Here is a 20,529-nt window from a genome sequence, read left to right as displayed (position 1 = left end):
CTTACCTAGTATATGGACTTGAGCTGTTTGAGCTATAATCATGACCAATTAACCTGTGCACCTTCACTGCCTCTGCCCTCATACAGTCCTTTAGCATGTCTACATCAGAATTAACCTGACAAACTTTTAACAAAACTCCCCACCCCTCCCCCACTCCACTTTAAATGCAAAAATAATCATACTATTTCAACACAACATTCTTTCCATTGCTGTTCATATGAAGTGCCCACTCTGTAACACAGATTGTGAGCCATGTGCCTGGGTTTCCATTTAAGTTTCCAGTTCTAGTTCTCCTGCTTCCTCCCGCCAGGTCAGAGGATGTAGCCATACCAGGCTTCTTCCAACATCTGGAATATGCCATCATGTACATCTCATGTTCTTTGCTCTTCTTGAAAGTGTTAGGTGATCAGATTTTTCTTAACCTTGCTGGACTATACTGGGATGTTACTTTACTAGATGTCCTTTCTAATTTCCTAAATTCCAGTGTAATGGCTGTCCTCATGCACCCTATATAGCACCTTGTGTATTTGATATCAGGGCACTTATCACAATGTGTTGGAACTGTCTCATTTATTCATATTACCCCCCTAGTTTGTGAGAACCAAGTGGAGACACAGCATGTATTTATCAGCACAGGACCGGACAAAGTACTCAGTTCCCATTTATTAATGAAAGAATCAGTGAATGTCCTAGTTTAGCAGATGCTTGTCTTTCTCAGTGGTGGATCGTAGAACAAATGTATGAAGAGCAGGCACATGAGCATGCAACGTAAGACTGGTTGGCCAATGGGAGAAGTCCTTTTGCAGATCTCCAGTAAATACTTAGGCACATGCAAGGCATTGATTGGGGAGGCCTGGAAACAGTGATTTGTGATAGATTACTAAAGAAATCTTGCAAATGGAAAGGGAGTTTAACCTTGAGCTAATATTATGGGCAGTACCATAACTACATTATATTTAAAAAGTTTATCAAAGGAGTCTGAACTGTAATGGATGTGGGAGAATGAAGCTGCTGCATGAAAGTAGAGGAGGAAGTTTCTAGAAAGAAACAGGACACTTGTGCAGAGTACATGTAGAAAGCATGTATTTTGAGGGATAAAGGCAGAATTATTTGCTTAATAAGAAATCGCATTTGGATTAAAAATAAAGTTAACATTAAGGATTTACTTGACAGTTTTATATTTTAGATCAGAAATTCTTCAGATGGTTTTGAGTTAGAGGCATTTACTCATTATAATGTTGAGTATGTACCAAAGAGTATGGGATATACAAATTCTGAATTCCCTGGAGACCTTTAACATCATAACTCCTCCGTATTAAATTAAATGAAACAATCTATTTTAGCTTCTGAAATAGGAATTTGACCATCTGCAAACTCATTGCTGTCTTTTAAACCTTTTAAAGAGGTAATTTAAGAAAATATCAAGGATCAATTTTGCTAAATTTTATTCAAACTGAAATGCAATAATCCATAGTCTATATTCAATAATTTGTGTGAATTCAAATTTTAGCTTAAACACATTTTCTCCTAGCCATGTAGTATTTTCTTGAACACACACACAAAGAGTGTCAATCACCTTACCCTTTGATAGTTTGGGTGATTACAGTAGTTTGCTTTACAGTTTCAGTTTCCCATGGTCAGTCACAGAAGAACATAGTAAGGTCTCTCCAGGAGGTATCCAGCCATGTAATGTGAAAAATAGAGACACTTACTGAAGAAGATACAAGATACAAGAAACATGGTACATAGGACAATGATGACTCAGTCTCCTTCAAAGTAGGTGCCTTGGGACCTCACACAGTTCTCCCAATTGCCATCAGCTGCCCCTTTGTATTTTCCTGAATTCCATCGACAGTATGAAATCTCTTCCCTTTCAAAGGTGATTTTAGTTTTGGGAAGAGAAGTCATAGGGCATCAAATATGTGCTGTAGAGGGGGCTGAGTCACCTAAGTGATTTGATGTTTTGCCAAAAAACTTTGCATGGGACTTGAGGCATGAGTGGGCACATTGTTGTGATGAAGCTGCCGATCACCAGTTGCCCATAGCTGCAGCTTTCTGACTGATCTGAATAGTTTTCACAGAGGAATGTTCAGGCTTAGTGAAAAATTGGATGCAGATTCATTGCTTTACTCACTCAGGCATTTTGAATGTGACAGCCTCACAGTACACAAGCTCACTCAATGGCACCTACCATCCCCAGTGACTAGCACAGTGAAATCATCATTATTTACTCATGTGCATTCCAGTCCACTCTCCTCAGCTACACCAATGTCACACAAACTGTTCTTGTTATATTAACAATGGCTGGACTTTTTCTGGACAGACCTCGTACACCAGGCTTTATTTCTATAAATGTCAGAAACAGATGAAATTAAGCAATTTGTTGTCTAGGGATACTTCCATATGTAAGGTTTAAGCATATAAAGAAACCATAGTAATGGTTAATCCAAAATTCATGATGGTGGTGAACTCTGGGTAATAAAAAGAGGGATAATTTTTAGGAAGAACTCACAAAGGTACCATGAATGACATTTAACATTTGGGGGCAGTGGAATTTATTTCACTATTGCTCTTTCAATTATACATATACATTATATGCACATTTGGTGTGTATGATATATTTTATAATAATGTTTTAAAAATGTATTTAATATCTCATCAAGTTGCTTAATTCTTATAACTTGAGATTTTTTTTCTAATTCTCCAATTTGACTATAATTTCCACAATGCTCTAATGGGTGGGCAGTATCAATACGTGAGACTTTAATGAATTGCTGAATTAAAAAAACAAAACACACTGTGACATATGATTCCTCCCAGAAGAGATGTCCTGCAGGAAGCCTGAGAAGTGGTAAATGTGCTTTTTCAAATCCTCAGTGGTTTATCCCTCATTTGATAAGCAGTGTTTGGTTTAAGTACATTAATTGCTGAAATTGTTTATATGTCTGTCACTTTAAAAAAGGAACAGGAAACAGAGAGGGCAAGAAACATTAGCACAGTAGCTTATGCTAATGCATCCTCATTTCTCCAACCTAAACTGCCGTTTAAGGTCATGACTGTGTGTTATTTACTGACAAATCTTCAGCATCCAGCATGGTATTCCCTATTCCGATTATCTTTAATGTTTCAGACAAGCCTGGTGAAAATTCTTTTGATGCATCAAGCAAATCCAAACCTTCTGAACTGCAATGAAGAGAAGGCTTCAGGTAGGTTGTGAGTGTCCTGGGACCATTGAGCAGTCACTGTTTCCTTCCTGTCCTATGTAAGTTGTTCATCTGTCAAGAGCATAGCTAGGAAATGGCAGTCAGTCTCTCCTGAGAAGCTCTGTGAATCCTGCTTCCAGCATGATTCACAAACTCAGATGCGCTGCTCCAGGACAAGAGGATATTAGAGAGCAGTTAAGTTTATAGGTTACTGTGTACTTCATTGCAGTTTGCCATTCAGGCTTTAAATTTCCAGTGATTCCTGCAGTGTCATTTATTTAAAATATTTTTGTGCTTTTATTTTAACTAGTTTCTCATCATACCTAATGCATGCTTGTTCATTAGGATATTTTTAAACAGTAATAGTATTTTTTTCTGCACAGATATTTATACTGCAAGAAATAGAGACTAATATTCTAAAGATAATTTGAAAGTTCAAAAATGTTTATTTAATTTTACTTATTTTTAATAAATATATTTTGAACATGTCTAGATTTCTTTTTACCAATGTTCCTTTATATATTCAGATATGTATTTTTAAAATGGATGCCACATTCTTTTTTTTGCTTTTAGAAAATTTGACAATAAAGTTACTACTCATAAATTATTTTGGTATTTTAAAAAATTCTAAGAAGAAAGTCTAGCATAAGTAAGAAAACTATAAAATTTTGAAGGTAGTAATTGATCTGAATAATATATATCTCCTTGTTCTTCTTGTTGCTCTAATAACCTGAGATTTCTTATTTGATGTACTATGGAAGGGAGTGTGATTACCTAATAAAACTCTAGTTTAAGACATGATGAGGGATTTGCTGTGTTGCTTATTGTATTGGAATTCAGTATCATTGTTGGGAGTTTTTTAATCTCTGCTACAATAAACTGGTAATTTAACAAACAGAACTATGATAGCTTGATATTCAAACTTTAGAACAGACTAATACTAATAATAGTGTAGTAACTTTAACATTAACAACAAAAGCATGTTTACTGGTAAATATTAAAGGAGCAAGTATAAATCAATAATTTTCTTCTATTTTTTGAATGCATATTTTTATTATGAACTATAAGTCACACTCTCTGTTAACTCTACTCTAGTTCTAACAGATCATATTTTTCAAGTTCATATCCCTGGCTTCTTGCCCAGAGAAGGGAAAATATGATTGAACCTGGACTGCACAGGCTCCCATCTGTTACTCTTCCACCTTTTAGGTCTAGTGTCAACTGTGCCAAAATGGACATCCAAGGTAACTGACAGTCCTAGAGCCCCAGGGAATGACTAAAACTTGGTCACCTCAGGCCTAGTGTATGATGACTCAGTGTTGTCCAAGTTGGTCACGCCATGTCTACCACCAATACTGGTCATGAGAGACACAGAGATGTGACTATAGTAGACCTTGAGTGAACATTCGTTGATTGAGTGAAAATACTTATTTCATACACAAGGGATAATGAGCTATAACACAGTAAGAAGCTTCAAGTAAATGCAAGATATCCCGACATCCTATCCAAGAGCAAGAAGAACGAAGCAGATAAAACAATAGTGCAGAGAACAATGGACTTGACACCCATATTCTGACTGAGCAAATGAAAATTACCACAGCACCATATTATATTCTTGCTATTTTGTGTTTTGTAAGTTTGAAATGGACACATAACAGTTATCTTAGGAATTAAAGTCATTTGGGGCATAGCTGTTAGGTGGGGCAGAACTAATCTCCCCAGGTAAGGAAGCTGAGCTGTCTCCTCCTCATTATGTGGTTATGATTTAATCTAAAGCAAATGATAAATACCTTCTTGAGGTTGCTGAATTACCATATCCAGTCAATAAAGCCACATAAGTCAAATTTATAGACAAAGGTAGTCATGCAGTTTATTTATGAGGGTTGAAAAGGAGCAGTTACCTTCATTAGGTTCCTAATTGTTATTACTGTGAAGTTTTCTTCAGGATTTATTGATTTCCAGTGTCATTTGTTAATAAGTGTAAATTTGATTAATGTCCATCTATAATGCTGTCCAGATATGTTGAGATGTCACAGTTAATATGTAGTTTATAAGTAACTACTGTATAATAACTCATATTTCAGATTGAGAGGTTAGACCCACTGTTTTAATATCTGTTTGTACATCTCCTTATTTAGTAAATTGTTTTAGAATGCTTACTACATGTTTTATGATAGCACAGTCATTCTGAATGTATAACTATTTTTATCATTTTGTTTCATATTCACCAAGATGAAGGAAGAATTTCACTGAAAATAAAATGAAATCAAGCTTAGCTTCTCAATGATTTACATTTTATTCATCACTACTTAGTGAAAATTATTTATACATATTTTTCATTTCATTTGTAATTAAATGTCTTTTTCACTAATGTGAAAAAGATAATCTCTTAAAATGGCAGTACAATAATTTTATTTCTACCAAAAACTTTAATGTTTTTACTTTGCACATGCTCATAAATTTTAGTATTTTCAGAATTATTGAAAGTAAATAGTTTACTTTGATTTCACCAGCCCCTTTTTCTGATTTTATGTTTTGTGTAGATATCGCTGCATCTGAATTTATTGAGGAAATGCTGCTAAAAGCAGAAATGGCCTGGGAAGAAAAAATGAAAGAGCCTTTACCTGTGCCTACCTTAGCACAAGAGGAGCCCTATGAAGAGATTATTCATGATCTCCCAGCCCTTTCCAGTAAGCTGTAAGTGCCTTCTTTCTAGAATGAATAAGCCATAGACCTGATTCTCAGCTGAGTCTTCTCATTTGTCTTCTTCTCTAATCACCAGTCATTTTACAGTCAATATTAAATCTATATCTCAACTAAAAGTTAGAAAGTTAAAGCTACATGTCAATATATTTATCAAAAAATATTTGTTGACAACAATGACTTCAGCATACTTTTATGAAAACCCTCTGTTTTTTAAAGCACTTCTACTTCAATAATTAGATATACTTGTCAACACAAGATCAAAGATAATATTTTAAACACATCCCAAATTGTTAGCTAAACCTGTATGTAAGATTTCCAATAACTATCATGATGGCTAAATTTCCTAAAGTAAGAAATGCAACTATTAATATTTTTCTCTAAAGTTAAAACTAATGATTTCTTGTTGTTTAAAATATTTCCTAAATGCTAGCACATGCTACAATGAGGACACACATTAAAAGCATTAAGTAAACAAAGCAAGAAACAAAAGTCCACATATATGATACGTTACCATTTATGTGAAATGTGCAGAATTGTCAAATCCACGGAAACAGAATGCATTTAGTGCTTTCCAGGGGTAGGGAGAAGGGGTAAAGAGGAGTATCTCTTAATGGATGTGGGTCTTTGGATATGATGAAAATGTTCTGAAAGTACATTTTTATACAAATGTGAATATACTAAAAAACACTGAATTGTATGCTTTAAAAGTGTGGATTTTGTGCTGTGTGAATTATATCTCAATAAAAGAAATAAACACATAAAGAAAAGAAGATAAAACATATTTCAGGTTGAAAGCAAAATCTGCTGTGTACAGCCAGCGAGGCCTTGAGGAAATTACCTCCTTCTATGAACATGTTTCTTTTTCTGACAGTGGACATTATGACTAATATTGGAATATTTTAGGGTGCCTTGGATAAATAGCACTATGTGGTCTCTGGACAATCTGAGAAATAATCAAACACAAAAGGTGGAGTCCATATTACAGCTGATCAGTGATAGGAGATACACTGAAGGATGTAACTGATTGTAGCAGCTGAAAGGGTTTACAAGTATGTCCCATTATCAGGTAGCTTTACCAACTAGGCACCTAGAAACCAGATCAGGTTTCCCAAGGGAGGGGGCTCCCAGACAAGGTTACAATACATAGGAAGAGGAAAAACTGCTCTCTGCGGGAAGGCTTGCTCCAAGGAGGAGACAGGGCCTGAGGAGACACTCTTCCCAGATCCATCCATCACACAATTTGTTCCACTTCCCAAATGTGGAGGGAGACCCAGAGTTAGCATGACTAGATTTCCTGGGAAGTTAAAAAGGTGCTGCCAAAGGGCGTCCCCCAAGGCTGTTGTGATGAATAAGTAGCTGGAAGGGGGAAGATCTGATTTAAGAGCCTGTCTCATCACCAGTATTCAAAAACACTTTTAATTTAAAATTAATCTAGACAATTCAGAGGCTAAAGCCATACATACTTTCACTCATTGCTACTTAAAACTAAGATATATTCATTATTGGATTGTTTTTTTTTTAACTCTATTGTAAAGGAGCTTGATTTTTACATGAGACACTATGCTAAGAATCTTCCTGAGTTATCATCTGTCTTCAAAGCCCTATTAAATTTCTCTTATTTTCCTAAAAATCACAGAGCTGGAAAATGGCAGATTAAGGTTTGAAGCCCAGCAGTTGGATCCCACATCATTCTTACCTACACCGCATTAGCTGTCTGCTATTTTCACAAGTTAAAAAAAAATGGTATCACATGTATACAGAAACAAAAGGGAAGAAATCATAGAAAGAAGAGTTGGAGTCAAGTCAGGAAATAGTACATTGATAAGACAAATTTCAAGTTACCTAAAATAAATGGTTAGAATATTTTGACCTTGCTCTTTATGCTATTATGTTACTGATATCACTGGAACGAGAAGAATAATACAAATATTTGCTATGGAAGAATTTGAGTTTCTAGGTATTGATATTAAAATCAATACCCAATATGTTTCACTTTACTTTTAGGATTCTGTTATGAGCTTCCAAGTAAAGAGAAATTAAGATGTAAACAAAATTAAAGTTTGAGTTAAAACCAAATTCTTTCATAATAACTTATTTCAGATAAATACTAACTTTTCCATGTGTCTATAGTTTATTTATAATTTGGATTTTTTAAAAACAGAAGAACACAAACAATAAATTTTCTCAAAAAAGTGCTTTTTATTTTTTTATATTATTCATTGAGCATCAGATTTTAAACAGAATAATCAATGGCTTATTTGTTCTACACAATGAAATATTATTGTTTTAATTGCATTTTTATTTGATTGACTCACAACAAAGCTTTGAAACTTTGAAATAAGTTTTATATTGAATTTTAACCTTTTTATTGTAGTTTCTTGTTATTTTTTTTCAGAGATAGAATTTAAAATTAAATCAAAGAAATACATAATGATAATCATAAGTTTTGTTAACTCTGAAAAAATTGGTTAGTTTAAAAATAACTAAGATTTGTAAATTTTCTTTTATAATTCATTATTTTGAAACATTTTATCTTGTTTTTATTGTCTTTATTTTTTTATATACCTTCTAAATTTTCATCACATACATAAACTTGCCTTCATTTCTTCTATCTGTAGCATTGGATTTCTTGGTTGGGATCAAATTTGCCACATTTTTCTCATTGTCTTTAAAATGTTATACATAAATATGAACCAGGAGCAAATAGACATGATGAAATAACAACTAGGTATTACTGTGTCTTAATGCAGAAAACTTTACTTTCTATAATCTATTCTTTTAGGTCTTGTTTTACCATGAGAAGGAAAAATATGGACACGAAGTTTCCTCCATGAACAAACTCACAAACATTATAGAGGGCAAAACATTCTCCAAAGCTGATAAGTGTGTGTATTATTGAGAAAAAATAGTTCTTGTTGATTTTAGTGTATTTTGATCTCACCATAGTGATAGATTTGGATGACAAATTTACTGAAGTGTGTTGGGACATTTTCAACATGCCATTCTTTTGATAGAGAACATACAGGATGGGGCAAAAGTAAGTTTACAGTTGTGAGTACATGAAACACATAGTTTCTTCTTGTGCTATTATATATTAATTATTGTATTGTTTTTACACACAAAAAAACTGTAAACCTCCTTTTGCCCTATCCTACAAATGAAATGTATCAGATAATTTACATATTAACAAGAGCATAAATAGATTTCTTTTAAAAAATCTCTCATATATCATTTATAAAGTAGCATTTTGTCACAAAGCAACTGTTTGAGAGTCTGTAGGCAGGGAATTTGGAGAAAGTTTGAATTTTCTGTATTTTCTGTCTCTTTCCTCTCCTGAACATTGCCACAGTTTTCTGCAGATGTTTTTTTTTTTCCAATCTTTTCAGATGCCATTGTTCCATGAAAAGATAAGTTTTCCTTCATTTAAATCAATCGACTTCTTGAATGGTTTAATTCTTGAATTTCATGAAGGCTGGTCTTCAGCTGTTTTCAGAAGTTCTTCAACTTTAGTGAGCAAAAGAGAAATTAAAATAGAACAAAAAATTCTAGGAAGAAAGGAAAAAAGCAGGTAGGGATTGAAATATTAGTCAGTCTCCAGTCAGAAGCAAGCCTTCCACTGGACCCCACTGCTTCTTTAATTTCATTTTGCTGCCTAAAAATGAACAGTGCATATTCATTGGTATGAGAAGTATAGAACTAGAAAGAACTTAAAAAGCTTTCTCTTCTTCTCTGTATCATTTATTTTTTTTTAGTAAACCCTTTTCCCCCACCTTTTATCCTTAGCTGTCATACTGAAGACTTATCATGTATTCCTCATCTGAATTACGGTTGCCCATCTTTCTTCATCAGATTTAACCCAGACTTTTCCAGAGTATAGTTTGCTAAAATTTTAAGAAAGAATTGTATGTTTTACTCTTTCTAATATTTCAGCATAAAAGTCAAAGTTTATTTCCACTGTCAACTTATATTCATTTTTTGGTGAGCATTTTGTGATTTAGCCAGGATAAGAATGTCATTTCCACTGTGTTCCACTGTTTTATAGCAAATGCCTTTCTTTGTTTCGATATATAATCAATAGGATTTTCCTACATTATCGAATAATTCCATATTTCATGTTTTCTAAGATATCTTCTATAAAATGAACATTATTAAGATCTTTATTTGTTGCCTGACTTTCAAGTTCATGTCTCAAATGAGCAGGTTAGATTTAACTCCAAAGGTCTTTCCAAGTATAATATTCTCTGGACTCTATCTGTAAAGTTTTAGGTTTTCTCTTTCTGCTTTAAATTTACTACAACTATTCTCATACCTGACTGCTGTTCCCACATCTTTTTACCTTTTGACTGGGTGCCTATCTCTGTGCCATCTTTTCTGTCCTTATATATCTTGGTGGGCACTGTTATTGCTGCTAAGGTACCAGCTGCTGCTGAATATACCCTTTGGTGTTTGAGCACAGGGATGCTCTCCTAGGGTTTTTAATCACTAGAAAGTTTTGGTATGTGCATACTTTTGTTTCTAATAGTATATTTTGTGGAGCCCTTGAGTTGGGAGCCACAAAAATTCTGCACAATGCCTAAATAGAGTAGTTTACTAAACAATTGTGGGTTTTTATTTTTTTAATAACAATAGTAATGATAACTTATGATAACAACAGTAACATTTATTTGTTGTGCAATTACAAGTTGTCAGGACTTGTGCAAAGTGGTTTACATGCATAATGTCACTTAATCCCTAAAATAACACCTAAAAGTACTTTCTACCACAGTTCCTATTTTTACATCCCTGATACTCAGACTTTAGTGACTTAACTCCTAGCACACAAATATACCCAATCTTATGTTGTTTCAGTGGGAAGGTCATTTTTATTTTTGATTCTGAAACTTCTAGTTTGACTTTAAACAGGAAATTGTTGATTTGAGTTTCACTGTTATGGTTATTCTGCTCTAGATGTGACACATTGTCAGTTTAGGATGAGTTTTAGTATGACAACTTCAGAAGACAGTCTGTATTCTGGGAGAGATTGTAACCAAATGCAGGTCCAGCTGCCTGCCTCCATAAAAGCCAAACTCATGAGACAGGTGCTGGTGAGAAAGAAAGTGTTTTTATTTGAGGTGCTGGCAACCTGAAAAAGATGGCAGGCTCATGCCTCAAAAACCATCTCAGCACCCTGCTGGTGCGGCTCGGTGGATGAGTGCTGGCTTGTGAACCAAAGGGTCACTGGTTTGATTCCCAGTCAGGGCACATGCTTGGATTACAGGACAGGTCCCTGGTAGGGGGCACATGAGAGGCAACTACACACTGATGTTTCTCTCCCTCTCTTTCTCCCCTTCTTCCCCTCTCCCTACAAATAAATTAATCAATAAAATATCTTTAAAAAGACATCTTTGCATCTCAGTACAGGGAGATGTTTTTTTTTAATGAGGGAGAGGGAAAACTGAACAAAGAGATTGAGGGAGAGGGTTGAAAAGTTTTCTACATGGAGACCAGCACAGTCTATTCTGAAACCAGTCAAGCAGTGGTCTGGTGTGCACTATCCCGGGTTTCATCTTTCTGGTTTTACATCCTTCTGGTTTTGTGGTTGAAGTTCAGCAAATCTACCAAAGCTGAGATCACTGAAGAGCAGAGTCTGTTTCTTTGGAAAGTAGTTCCTGGGATTCTTATACAAGCTATGTATGTAGTCAGAGTCAGCACTTTCAGAAACAATGTCAAAATAATAGTGGTGAGGGTTATAATTCCCCACTGTTACAAGATTTTCCTTACTGGGCTCAGTACATACTGGTCCTGTGACTTGGGTAATTTAATGAAACTCTCTGTTACATTTTCCCTCAGTTCTAAAATGTGGGTGTTGTATAATAAAGAATTTGGCCAGGCCTTTCTTGCCTCCTGAGAGGGGAGATTCTAAGGCCTTAGAATTCCCAAGTGTCTTTTTATTTAAAAGTTCCTTGTATCGTACATAAGTTTATGCTATCAAGGTGATTCAGGGTGGAGCCTAGTCACACAGAAAAATAATGATGTGATTTACAGACTGGGGCACTGAGCAAGCCTGACCACCAGGAGCGAGGAAAGACTGGAGACTCGAGTTCAAACATGTAGCCAATGATTGAGTCAATCATGCCTACATAATGATACCCTAATAAGAACTCTAGACGATGATCTTGATGGGGCTTGTTAGTTGGTGTAGAGATCAATTTTCTGGGATATGCCCTAACTCCAGGGAGAGAGGACATATAAGCTCTGCATTTAGGACCTTCCCAGAACTCATCTTGGTCCTGATTTATATGCTCTATATAATAAAGTTGTAATAATAGCAAGCATAGTGTTCTAGTGAACTCAGGAAAACACTATACTATGTAGTGAATTATCTAACCTAAGGCGGGTATGGAAACCCCCAAATTTGTAGTAGTTGGTCCAAGTGTGGGTGGAATGGAGACTCCCAAATATGTGGCTGGCACCTGAAGTGAGGGGGTCTTGCTGGAGGTTGTGCCCCTCACCTGTGGAGTCCATGCTAACTCTAGGTAGTCAGCCTTTGAGTTGCACTGCAGTATGCAATCGTACCAGAGCGATGGTGATGCTGATGGGTGATGCCTGTCTCATGGGCTTGTTCTTGATGAATAACCAAGTTAATATTTGTAAAAGTGCTTAGGGCAGTAACGGGCTCATTGTAATACTACATAAATCCTTGAGGAATAAGAAAAAGAAAAAAAAGAATGTCCTTTATTCATCTGTGAACTGTCAGCAAATTATCTAAAGAATAAAGGCCTTTTGGCTATACACTAGAGGACAATAGAATTGGTGCCTTCTGCTAGGTGCTTTTAAACTGATTGTGATCATATGCAGCAAATCTTATTTTCTAGGAAGCTAAAAAGGAAACCTATCGTTGAGAAGACTGGCTTTGGTTGGGTGCATCTTTTGATTAGGTTGCTTATGGTCTGGGTCTCCAGTGCTTCTGAGTCACCTGAAACTTGGGATGGAGAGAAGATGCTGCTCAGCGTGGGACTAAGAAAAGTCTAGGAGGGGCAGAACTGAGCGGGGCTGAGAGCCACAGGAAAAGGGAGTGGAGGAGTCAGGGAAAAATCCCAAGGTGGCTTCAGCCGAGTGGCCATTGTTGAAGAAAAATACCCTGTGAGGACTTTTGAGTGGTGCAGTGTGAGTTATGTAATATGTCCTTGACCACAGTAAAATCTGAGACACACAATAGGCTTAAGTACATTTTGTGGAAAGCCTTGAAGGTGCCACATTTTATGAAACAGGCCCAACTTACTGTATTCATTCAAAAACAAGGCAACTTGTGGCTATACAATAATTTTTTTTCTGTTGCCTCTGTTGCTCAATTGAAAGGAAATATGGTTTGCATATCAAAGCAGTCTTAATAACGATTTCCATTTATCTTCATTTAAACTCTATGACATAGAATGGGTAGACATAATTATTCACATTTTATTCACAGAGAAACAGAAGCCCAGAGGTCTGGCAGACTTATAGCTTAGTGGCAACTCCAATCAGGACCCAAGTTTTTGGATTCTTTATTCATGTTCTCCAGCCTAAGACAATGATCTGGGCATCTCCAAAACCTCATGGTACGCACAATCTTGCCGTGCAGATCTAAAAAGTTTACTCATAGGAGGAAGGTAGCTTTTGAGCTATGTCTAACCACTGTGTATGGGGACATCCATTGTGGAAGTGCCTCCTTGTAATTTAGACCAGGATGCTCAGAAAAGCACTGAGGAGGGCACTTTACTCTAAGGCCCTTAGGTACAATTGCACTACACATGTTAATTTCCTCACTTGCACTGGGTGAATACCACGTCTCTGGTTGCACCTGTGAAGTATCGACCCTGAGTGACCTAAGCATTTTCAAAATCAGTTTCAGTGACCATTGTGCAGTAAACAGCACCACCAGAGATAGGTTCGATCAGACACCCAGTTCTAGATTCTTTAGGGACTTCATTTCACTGGCAAGGCCTTGCACCATTGTCACAGATGTCAGGGAGGCTGTGGCTGGCAGGGAGCAGAGGTCCAGAGGGACTCACTATGAACAAAGCACTTCCACCAGAACCCTTGTGTTTGTATGTTGAACTTTGTTACTACTGTTTTGTAAATGTTTCCAGTGATCAGAAACATTCCTCATTCATCCTAGTTTCTTGCATGAAAGAAATAATATGTAAGTCCATTTCAAAACACTGGCACTTATTGAAATAGGAAACTGTGTCTTTTTTAGAGGCTTTCCCTTTTAAGCAGGTTTTTGGAGTAAAATCTCCTTATGCAAGATTCATGTAAAGAAAGCAATTTAAGTTGTACCTCAGACTTTGGTGACTGGCTCTAAACATCATACTTAATAAATGATAATGTTTCATATAAATATCATACATTGAATACCTATTCAGCAAAATAAATACATGCTGGAGAGTTACTTCTAGCAAAGGTAGCACTTGCTATGTTCAGAGACTCCCTTCATGTATGCATAGAGCTACTGGATTTAACTTTTATAATAATATAAGGCATCTTTTCATATGGCTGTGGGCCCTCTGTATGTCTTCCTTGGAGAAGTGTCTGTTCAAGTCCTTTGCCCATTTTTTAATTGGGTTGTTTGTCTTCCTGGACTGGAGTTGTGTGAGTTTTTTATATATTTTGGAGATCAAGCCCTTGAATGAGGTATCATTGGCAAATATGTTTTCCCATACTGTTGGTTCTCTTTTTATTTTAATGCTGTTTTCTTTAGCCATGCAGAAGCTTTTTATTTTGATGAGGTCCCATTTGTTTATTCTTTCCTTTATGTCCCTTGCTTTAGGGGACATGTCTGTGAGGATGTTGCTGCGTGGAATGTCTGAGATTTTCCTGCCAATGTTTTCCTCAAGGACTTTTATGGTGTTACGACTTATATTTAAGTCTTTTATCCACCTTGAATTTATTTTTGTGTATGGTGTAAGCTGGTGATCGAGTTTCATTTTTTTTTCATGTAACTGTCCAGATCTCCCAACACCATTTGTTGAAGAGGCTATTTTTGCTCCATTTTATGCTCCTGCCTCCTTTGTCAAATATTAATTGACCGTAAAGACTTGGGTTTATTTCTGGGCTCTCTGTTCTGTTCCATTGGTCTATGTGCCTGTTTTTATGCCAGTACCAGGCTGTTTTGATTACAGTGGCCTTTAATACAGTTTGAGACCAGGTATTGTGACCCCTCCTGCTTTGTTCTTCTTTCTCAAAATTGCTGCAGCTATTCGGGGTTGTTTATGGTTCCATATAAATTTCTGAAATGTTTGTTCTATATCTGTGAAATATGTCATGGGTACTCTAATAGGGATTGCATTGAATCTATAAATCGCTTTGGGTAGTACGGCCATTTTGATGATGTTAATTCTTCCAATCCATGAGCATGGTACATGCTTCCATTTGTTTGTGTCTTCCTTAATTTCTTTCTTCAGTGTTGTGCAGTTTTCTGAGTACAGGTCTTTTACCTCCTTGGTTAGGTTAATTCCTAGGTACTTGATTTTTCTTGTTGCTATATCAAATGGGATTTTTTTCCTCATTTCTGTTTCTCCAGTTTCATTGTTGGTATACAGGAATGCCTTTGATTTCTGAGTATTGATTTTGTATCCAGCTGTTTTGCCAAATTCATTTATTAAGTCAAATAGTTTTTTGGTGGAGTCTATAGGATTTTCCATGTACACTATCATGTCATCTGCAAACAGTGACAATTTCGTTTCCTCCTTTCCAATTTGGATGCCTTTTATTGCTTTTTCTTGTCTGATTGCTGTGGCTAGGACTTCCAATATTATGTTGAATAGGAGTGGTGAGAGAGGGCATCCTTGTCTTGTTCCTGATCTTAGTGGGAAAGCTCTAAGTTTTTGCCCTTTGAGTATGATGTTGGCTGTAGGTCTCTCATATATGGCCTTTATGATGTTGAGGAATGCTCCCTCTATTCCCACTTTGCTGAGTGTTTTTATCAGAAATGGATGCTGTACCTTATCAAATGCTTTTTCTGCATCTATTGATATGATCATGTGGTTTTTGTCTTTGCTTTTGTTAATGTGGTGTATTATGTTTATTGATTTGTGAATATTGTACCATCCTTGCATCCCTGAGATGAATCCCATCATTTTTGTTTTTCTTTTTGTTTTGTTTTTTTCCCTGCACTATTGAGTAACTGTTTCTTACCTGGATTAAAAAAACAAACAAGCAAACAAAAAACCTCTATAATTGAGATGTCCTGTTGTGATAATTTATGATTGATATAGTCATGTTACAAAAAGACTAATTATAGTATTGATTATTTCCTGTAGCAGTCCCCTGGTGTTGCCAATTGCCAAGCAAGATAGTTTTATGGAAAAAGACATTATGTTCAAAGATGCAGCAAAAGGTCTATGCATGAAACCGCCTCAGGACAGCACTCCCGAAAATGCCACTGTGAATGGCCCAACAAAACCTGAGCAGGTAATTATGCCCTTACTGCATGTCTGCTGGGATTGTGTCCTCTTATGTCCACAAACAAATACCACAAATTTCCATTCAAAGAAACTTTAATGAAAGCATGCATTAATATTTTGTTTAAAATTTCCATTTATAAGATATTATTGTGTTTTACTGACCATTAACAAACATAACTGCTATTGTGTTTTACAAGGATTTGAATTTACAGTCTTGATTTATTTATCACGATTGTAAACTCAGCCAATGTGTTAATTCCTGAATATTTCCAGTTCTGTCTTTGGTCATTATTTTAATTATTATGTAGACTCTGTTTTTCTATTTCCTTCAAATGCCCAAATATTTTCCCCAACAAGAAAGGCAAAACAATCATGGAGTCATCCATTCTTAAAAGTAACTGTGATGTCATATTATGTATCTGTTTGTATGTGTATGCATATATTCCAGTGCCCAAGTTATAGAAGATAGTTTTGATGAGCTTAGAGTTATAAAATTTAATGTCTTTTGTGTTATTACTATAAGAATAAGTTATTTTATGTGTTGTGTTTTATAAATGGTGTTTTATAAATATTAGAGTAATCCTAGAAATGTCTGGTTTTGCTGTATCTAATTTTGAATATTTTAAAGATATTTAACTAAATTTTCTAAAGACTTTTTGAATTTTTTTATGTCATTAATTTTCATTTTAAAATAACTAAAACAGCAAAACCTTTGAAATACTTTTAAATTTTACTAGGTGTATTCATTTGCTCAGGCTACCACAACAAAATACCACAAACTGGGAGGCTTAAACAACAGAAATTTATTTCTCATGGTTTTGGAGAGTGGAAATCCCAAATCCCAATGCTGGCTGAATCTAGATCTGTTTTTGCTGAAGTCCCTCCTCCTGGCTTACAGATGGCTGCTTCATCACTGTGTCCTCATATGGTGGAGATATAGAAAGAACAAATACAAACTCTCTGGTATTCTTCATAGGGACACCAACCCTATGGGATCAGAGTCCCATACACTCCATTTGTGCGCAATACTATAATTGTGGACATATGTCATTGTACATTTTTGAAAACCCTTACAATGTACACCACCAAAAGTGACCTCTGATGTAAACTATGGACACTGAGTGATAATGATGTATCAATTTGGGGTCATCAATGGTAACAAATATACCACTACATTAGGGAATGTTATAACAGGGCAGGCTGTGTATCAGGCAGGGGAAATCTCTGTGTCCTTTCCTCTCAATTTTGTGATGATTCTAAAACTGCTCTAAAAACCTAAAATCTTAAAAAGGGACATTTATAACATAACATCAAATATAATACTTTTATACTTAAAATCTCTTTATACTTAAAAGTAGAATGACTTTTTAGTGTCAGCCCTTTGCAAGTATATCTGAGACAATAGAAGCAGTTGTAATCATATTAACTTATTAGGTGTTAAAGAGGGAATGGCTTGTTTGGGTTTTATATTCATATGTTATCTATATAATATTCACCCATAACTTCCACTGTGTGCATTACACTGTCATGTGTTCTTGGCCAGGGAATGCACAGGTGATTCTCTTTAGAGGAAGAACAAAGGGAGAGTCCTGAGTGGGTTATACATTTACATTCCATAGGAGGGCTTTAGAAAGGCTTGTCAAAACAATAATGTTATGATTTACATTTTAAGGACAAATACATAACATGGAAAAAATTTTAATTGATACAGAAACCACAGCATCTCTCTTTCCACGTTTTTATAAAATGTAGGTTTTATCAAATGGTAACTGTGTGAATAAATATTCAAGGCTTGATTTAAACTTTTTATTGTTCTAATAATCATCAAAATTAACAATTGCTATAATAATATCTTTGAGAATGTGGAATTTGTCTTAAGTTGCTCAAAAATGTGTAAGACATTCTTCCTTCTTTTCCCTTTTTGTTTTCTTATCCCCTCCCATTACTCCTCTCCCCTGCCTGGCCCTCTTCGATTCTCCTTCCAGCTCCCTACCTTCCTACCACCTCCTTCCCTTCCTTCTTTCCTTTGAGAATATAATTATTTAAATGCAATTCAAGCTTAAAATTCAAGTCAAATTTTTATTCCATTTAGTAAAGGCATGTTATCCTGGGGGTAAATAGGAAGGATGATAGAGACATACAGATTTGCTCTGGTTCGCAGCTTCTACTGGAGCTCTCTGATTCTGGAAGTTCTTTAACCTCACTAAGCCCATCTGTGAAATGGGTACATAGCACTGACATAATATGGTTGTTATGTAGATGAAAAAACATTAAGGCTACAAGGTGACAGCATTTTTCCAAGAACAGAATTAAAAACTCAGTTAAGATGTATTCTTTATTTTATTATTGTTATTGTATAGACTATATATTGGGTTTTGCCAGAGTGGTTGAATCCTCAGTTCACTAATTAATCTTCTCTTAGTTCATTAAATCCAGTCAACATGTCAACTGGATTTTGTTTTCAATGTATGTAGGTTACTTTAGAATATAATAGTACAAAATAGTACTTTATATATAACATTTCAAAGCTGAAAAAACATTTTTACTTGCATTGTTTTATTTTATTTTTAAAATAATTTTATTGTATTTTTTTCACTACCATTTAGTCCCATTATACCCCTCTCCCTCCCTCCTGCAGTCACTACACTGTTGTCCATCTCCATGAGTCCTTTTTCCTTTTTCCTTGCATTATTTTAATCTTCAAAAATACTACTGTGATATAATAAAGTAATAAAGGTTTACCACTTTATTACATGTGTATTGCTTGTTCCCTCTCATTTCTTTTTTTTTTAATTTTTATTCAGTTACCATTGTCTGCATTTTCTCCCCATCCCTCCACCCCACCCAAGCTAATCCCACCTCCCTCCCCTACCTCTACCCTCTTACCTTTAACTGGAACATAATCAACAAAAGAAAAAAGCAAACAAAATATAGCCAGAGACATTGAAGTTAAGAGCAATCTAACAATAGCCAGAAGGGAGTGGGGAGGGTATAGTGGGGAGAGTGGTTTTCAGGAACTACTATAAAGGATACATGGACAAAACCAAGGGGGAGGGTGGAGGTGGGGTGGAGGGATGGGGATAAAATGCAGACAACTGTAATTGAATAACAATAAAAATAAAGAAAGAAAGAAAGAAAGAAAAAAACACTAAAAATACTACTGTGAGCAAGTTATTATGCACTTTCTTTTTTCTTCTTTCTTTATTTATTTAAATTATATTTTATTGATTATGCTATTACAGTTGTCCTGATTTTTCTACCTTTACCCACTCTACCTAGCACCCCTACACTCCCTCAGGCAATCCCCCCACCATTGTTCATGTCCATGGAACACACATATAAGTTCTTTGACTGCTCCATTTCCTATATAGTACTTAATATCCCCATGGCTATTCAGTAACTACCTATTTGTACTTCTTTTTTTTAAATATATTTATTGATTATGCTATTACAGTTGTCCCATTCCCCCCCTCACTCCACTCCATCCTGCCCACCCACTCCCTCCCACATTCCCCCCCTATAGTTCATGTCCATGGGTCATACTTATAAGTTCTTTGGCTTCTACATTTCCTACACTATTCTTACCCTCCCCCTGTCTATTTTCCACCTATCATCTATGCTACTTATTCTCTGTACCTTTCCCCCCCTCTCCCCCTCCCACTCCCCTATTGACAACCCTCCATGTGATCTCCATCACTATGGTTCTGTTTATGGTCTATTTGTACTTCTTAATGCCCTCACCTCTTCATCCATTCCCCCACACACCTCTTCCATCTACCAACCATCAAAATACTCTTTGCAACCATGATACTGTCTCTGTTCTTGTTTGCTTAGGTTTGATTTTTAGATTCAATGGTTGATAGATTTGTATTTTTTCTCTCATTTTATTGTTCATAGTTTTGATCTTCTTCTTTTTCTTAAATATGTCCCTTTAACATTTCATATAATAATGGGTTGGTGGTGATGAACTCCTTTACTTTTTTCTTGTCTGGGAAGCTCTTTATCTACCCTTCAATTCTAATGATAGCTTTGCTGGGTAGAACAATCTTGGCTATAGATCCCTGCTTTTCATGACTTTGAATATTTCTTGTCAATCCCTTCTAACCTGCAAAGTTTCTTTTGAGAAGTCAGCTGACAGACTAATGGGAATTCCCCTACAGGTAATTAATTTCTTTTCTCTTGCTGCTTTTAAGAGC

The 20,529-nt window shown here is 35.6% G+C and overlaps 1 protein-coding gene across 1 annotated transcript in view; it reads left to right on the top strand.

The window, feature by feature from the left end:
• Window positions 1–20,529, top strand: part of MYO16 (myosin XVI) — a 518,514-nt gene that overhangs the window by 160,749 nt on the left and 337,236 nt on the right. The window contains exons 8-10 of the mRNA XM_053916793.1: window positions 3,131–3,206; window positions 5,747–5,900; window positions 16,190–16,340. Of these exons, the coding sequence (XP_053772768.1) occupies window positions 3,131–3,206; window positions 5,747–5,900; window positions 16,190–16,340 (381 nt within the window). The remainder of the gene's footprint in view (window positions 1–3,130; window positions 3,207–5,746; window positions 5,901–16,189; window positions 16,341–20,529) is intronic.

This window comes from Desmodus rotundus, chromosome 13, assembly GCF_022682495.2.
Source record: "Desmodus rotundus isolate HL8 chromosome 13, HLdesRot8A.1, whole genome shotgun sequence".
In the NCBI taxonomy this organism is placed as follows: Eukaryota; Metazoa; Chordata; class Mammalia; order Chiroptera; family Phyllostomidae; genus Desmodus; species Desmodus rotundus.
This window is presented reverse-complemented; position numbering and strand designations above follow the sequence as displayed.